At 35.8% G+C, this 5,579-nt stretch overlaps 1 protein-coding gene across 1 annotated transcript; it reads right to left on the bottom strand.

Moving 5' to 3' along the window:
* Positions 1-1,909: 1,909 nt before the first annotated feature.
* On the bottom strand, positions 1,910-3,583 carry LOC121051218. The gene is made up of 3 exons (XM_040513355.1): positions 3,499-3,583; positions 1,987-2,563; positions 1,910-1,937 (listed from the first exon to the last, which is right to left on the bottom strand). Exons 2-3 carry the CDS (start codon positions 2,559-2,561, stop codon positions 1,910-1,912), a joined length of 603 nt encoding a protein of 200 aa, XP_040369289.1. The 5' UTR covers positions 2,562-2,563; positions 3,499-3,583.
* Between the last annotated feature and the right edge of the window lie 1,996 nt (positions 3,584-5,579).

The following is a 5,579-nucleotide window of genomic DNA, read 5'->3' as shown; positions in this document are numbered from 1 at the left end:
AAATCAAAATCTGCCTCCTGCAGGTACACTTCATATTCTGCACTATTAATTGTTGGTCTTCTAACCCTTGTTGATCTTCTTAAAACCTGGTTATCAGTAGCAAGCTCGTTTTGAGCTTCTCCTGCAACTACATTTTCATTTTGTCCCTCCCCCACAACACCAACTTGAGGTTCTACTTCAATTTCTATTGGATTTGGCAGTTCAACATTTTGAGCTGGTTGTTGAACTTGTTGCACAACTTCAAGTTGCAGAATAGGTTCAGTAGGGATATTGAAGTCAAGTGGTGTGATTGACATTTCAGTTTCATCGTCAGGCAATTCTTGAAACTCAAGCTCAAGGTCTTCGAAAGCATGGGAATGGTTTATTTCATCAAGGAAAACAGCTTTATTTGTCTCGATGATTCTAGTACTGTGATTAGGACAATAAAATCTGTAACCCAAGGATCTTTCTGGATAACCAATAAAATAGGTTGAAACTGTTTTTGGATCTAGTTTTCCAATATGAGGGTTATAAGGTCTAGCTTCAGCTCTACATCCCCAAACATGAATGTGATTCACACTAGGCTTTTTATTCTTCCACAGTTCATAAGGGGTCATGGTGACAGCTTTGCTTGGAGTTCTATTTATCAAATAATTGGTAGTTTTTAATGCTTCACCCCAAAGAAATCTAGGCAATCTCGAGGTACACATCATACTCCTAACCATGTTAAGAAGAGATCTATTTCTTCTCTCTGAAATACCATTAGATTCTGGTGTTCCGGGTGTAGTGTATTGGGCTTGGATTCCATGTTTTTCTAAATATAGTGCAAAAGGCCCCTTTTGTTGTCCTGCTTCAGTGTATCTACCGTAATATTCTCCCCCTCTATCTGATCTAACTGATTTAATCTCTTTCCCCAATTCTTTTTCTGCTTCAGCTCTAAAGATAATGAATTTCTCCAAAGCTTGAGATTTTTCAGACAACAAGAAGACATGACAATAACGGGTAAAATCATCTATGAAAGTGATGAAGTATCTATTTCCACAGATGGTGGTGTTTGCAAATGGTCCACAAATATCAGTGTGGATCAACTGAAGTGGTTCAGTGTTTCTATTTGAAGTTTTATTCCTAGATTTAGTAAATTTCCCCTTGACACATTCTATGCAGGTATCAAAATCTGACCAATCAAGCTTAGGCAGTAGGTTTTCTTTTTCCATTCTCTGCAATCTCTCTTTGGAAATATGAGCAAGCCTTCTATGCCATAAAAATGCAGAATTTTCACTAAACTTTCTTTTCTTACTCAAGTCTGATTCACCATTTTCAATCAACATCACATCTTTAGGCAGAGAGCAATCAAGCAACCAATAATCATTAATGAAAGGAGCAAAGGCAAGAGATTTTGAACAAAAAGAAACTTTTATTCCTGATAAGTCGATGAAAAAAGTACATCTTTTCTTGACTAAACATGAAACTGAAATAAGATTCCTCTTCATAGAAGGGATATAAAAAACATTCTCTTAATCAAAAATGGCTCCAGAGCCTAATACTAGCCTAACTGTCCCTATAGCTTTAACTGCTACTCCAATTCCATTTCCCACAGAGATGTTGACTTCATTTTTCCTTGGTGCCCTCCTTGTTATGAAGCCCTGCAAATTATTTGCAATATGTATGGGTGAGCCTGTGTCAAGAAACCAGGAACTAGGGGAAAAATTTACTAAATTTACTTCAATAGAAAACACTGAAAACCAAGACCTACCCTTTTTCACCAGCCAATCTTTAAAACCCTTACAGTTCTTTTTAATGTGCCCTTCCTTCTTGCAGAAAAAACACTTAAATGTCCCAGGTTTCTTGCCCTTATTGATGCCCTTCTTAGGACCAAATTGATATGGCTTAGTCCCGCTTGTGCCCTCACCAGAATTTGCAGCACCAGACGCTACAGCTTTGCCCTTACCCTTCCATTTCTGCTTGTTAACTAGATTCACAGACATAGTCCTATGGCTCTTAATTAGCTCTTCTTCCTGCACACAAATTGCTATAAGCTCATTCAAGTCCCATTTTTCCTTCTGTGAAAAATATGCAGTCTTCAATGGGCCAAAACTAGGAGGAAGACGGATCAGGGCCAAGTGAACAATGAAGGCATCAGAGAATGCAATCTCCAATTCACCAAGTCTAGTGGTTATGTGAATAATTTTCATTATATGCTCCCTAACACTCTCTGAGGTGTCAAACTTCATGCCTAAAAGCTGATCTAGTAAGGCTGAAATCTCTGCTTTCTCATTCTCCTTAAACTTCAGGCCAATAGCGGTCATAAATCCCAAAGCCGTATCAGGTTCAGCAACACTACCCCTCACCACAGGTGACATCGTTTGTTTCATAATTAGTTTGGCCATTCTATTGGTCCTATGCCACTCCCTGTGTTTCACAATTATCACCTCAGGACTAGTATCATTCAAAACAGGTTGAGGCTCCCTCAAACACACATCAAGTCCTTGGAGGCCAAGATAAAGCTCAATACGCTCTTTCCATATTTTAAAATTTGAGCCATTAAGAGGCTCAATGTTGTGCAGAGAATAACCTGAGTTCATAGCTGAAAACAAGGAAAAGAAAGAAAAATTTCAGTTTTCTGTTCAAAATTTTAAAGGCTTTGTTTGAAAAAAAAAAAACTTGAATGCAAAATTCATAGCAATCCACAGAAAATTCAAACAAGCAAACGAGTGAAAAATTTCACACAGAAAACAGAAAAGTTCCCCAAAATGCACATTTAATTGGAAGGCTTTACCTATCGGCACAAAGACAATCCAATATATTGTATTTCTTAATTGTAAAACTGAAAAATTAGAAGCTAAAATATCCCTGAACTTTCAACACATATTAGCAAGAAGAAAAGATCAGTTCACCAAATATAGTTTCTAAAATTTCATATTACACTGTTTTAATTTCAAGAAGATAAAAGTCTAATCCTTCTGTTGAAGATACAATTATATTCTAAAAATAAAAAAACACAAGTTGCAAGTCTATAACTGAATGGTTCTCAAAATAATCAAATGGCAAATTGATGCTACAACATATACCATAAAACTATTCTGAAAACTTAGAACTTGGCATTGTAAAGATTGAACTTTACGATCAGTTTGTTATCAAATTACAAATTAACAAGATACTGAACACTTAAGGGAGACAATCTTGTCAAAAGTAATTCAATCATAACAACATACATACATAATTCATAAGATACAGAGTAGTGAAAAACACAAAACCCATCACTCAATCACAAGACAAGTTCAACAATACAATCAAGAATTCATGATCAAGCAAAACAAAATTTAAATTCCATCCGGTCACCATCTACACTAGCCTAGATGCACGCCGGGAATGCTTCTAAGGTTCTCATTCAACATCAGAATTATGCATATATGTAAAATTCCAAGTTTTTGAAACAAAAAGCTTACCAGTACGCTCCTGCGCTGCAAAAAAGTGTTAATTGAAACAAATACACCTTCATAGAATCAAATCAAGGCATACCCGTTGCGAAACTTGAAGGAATTTTCAATCAGAAGCATCAAATTCTCAAAAAATTGATATTTTTCTCTCACAAAACCTAAAACCCCAAAACTGGAAACTGAAGAGGAGAGAGCGTTCTGCAACTAACGGTGTATTTTGAGGTAGCTGTACGCGTGTATGCGCGGGCCAGAAAAAAAACAGCTTAAAAATTGGTCTGTGAGTAGACTTAATAAAATAAAATAAAAAACAAGCCATAAAAGGTTTTGGACCTGTTCCAAATTTTTTTTTTTTTTTTTTTGAAAATTTTGCAACACAAAACTTAATATTGCAAAAAGCCTAATCCGGTTTATTATCATGCAACTAAAGCTCTGATACCAATTGTAAGCGGAAAATAAACTACACATGAAGTTGCACAAATAATAAACACAAGATGAAGATCATATATATAGTATAACATAGCAAGATAATAATAGAATCGGTTATGAATATGAATCATACCAGCAGTGGTGGAGAAGGCCATCGATCTTGCAACAAGGTCTTCTGTGATCCTCTCAACTTAGAAGCTACTATCTATGGGGCTAGAACTATATGCTTGCGTGCTTTGAGAGGTCACAGGGACCTCGTATTTATATTGTACAGAGCAATGAATACCTGCCCATAACAGGTTACTTAATATCATTATTACTGTATCTAACAAAATATATCCGATATATTCTTGCTTGGTTACCAAGCCATTTAGATTCCCAATCGTAAATATTAGATTCACATATAAATACGAATATCATGGAATAGGTTTTCTCATATTATCTCAGATTACTTTCTCTTTAGGAAACAATAGTTACTACACTTGATATGCATTCATTAGATGTTCATATCAAGTCTTACAATTAAGTCATTTAAAATTACTTGTATGGCTCTGCTTAACTGTTCAAATTTGTCCTACTGGAAATTAAGTTGATTTTGAGCTATATTATTGATCCATTTTTAATTTCTATGGCCCAGTTGTTATTTCTCTATGTCATTATTCTTTTCACAAATTTTCTTTGGGTCAGTGTCGAAGGGAAACAGCAAGCAAGCTCCTAACTTTCTATAAAACGCACTTTCACTTCCTTCCTATTTTATCAACAAAAGCATATATTGTTTCCTCCTTCAAATAACTTCTTTCTTTCCTTCAGACTCATCATGGAGTTTGCCACCAGCATTGCAGTGAACATTAGCTCATGGCATTATCAATGCTGCAATTAGACAAAAATGTGAGGATGAAAGTTTGGACCTTATGAAAAGAATGTTGCATGATATTTTGAGAGATATAAAGTTTTTGTTAGTGTTGGATGATGTCTGGGATATGGAATCGGTTGGAGTAACACCAGAAAAATGGATTGATTTTAGAAGTTTGTTAAATGTGGGAGCCAATGGAAGTAAAATCATTATAACAACACGAAATAAATCAGTTACTTTACTTGGGATTCCCGTTTACATGCACTCCTTAAAAGGTCTTCCCCACAAAGATTGCGTGTTCATCAAAAAGGCATTTAAGAAAGGAGAGGAGCAACGCTATCAACATTTGATAGAAATCGGAGAGGATATTGTGAAGAAGTGTGGAGGAGTTCCTTCAACGGTATAGCTACAGTAGGGAGCATGCTCTATTTGAATATAGAACGACACCAATGATTGAGTGTCAGAGACGATGACATGTGGAGTATATGGAATGACGATATTCTACCTGCATTAAATTGAGTTATGATAAATTGCCACATATTTAAGAATAATAGAATTGAGAGAGATTGATGAGAGAATTGTGTGTTTCAATATTGAGAATAGGAGCCCTATATATAGGGATTACAAAGTACATGTTCTAATGTTACAAGGAAAACTAATCTGAGTAGGACTAGAAATTCTAGAACATTCTCTCCTGTTACAATCATGAAACTACTCCTAGTTTAATTAGGCACACTAAGTTGATTTTCCTTCAACACTCCCCCTTGTGCCGCTCAAACTTGGTGGTGACGCTTCATCTGTTGCCTCGTTAAAAACCTTGCTCGAGTGAAAAAACCCTGTGGGACAAAAATAAGCTCGAGGATGAGAAAAAGAGTACAACACGT

The sequence above is a fragment of the Rosa chinensis genome, chromosome 2, assembly GCF_002994745.2.
Source record: "Rosa chinensis cultivar Old Blush chromosome 2, RchiOBHm-V2, whole genome shotgun sequence".
NCBI lineage: Eukaryota > Viridiplantae > Streptophyta > Magnoliopsida > Rosales > Rosaceae > Rosa > Rosa chinensis.
The sequence above is the reverse complement of the archived record's forward strand: the minus strand, read 5'-3'. Positions and strand labels throughout refer to the sequence as shown.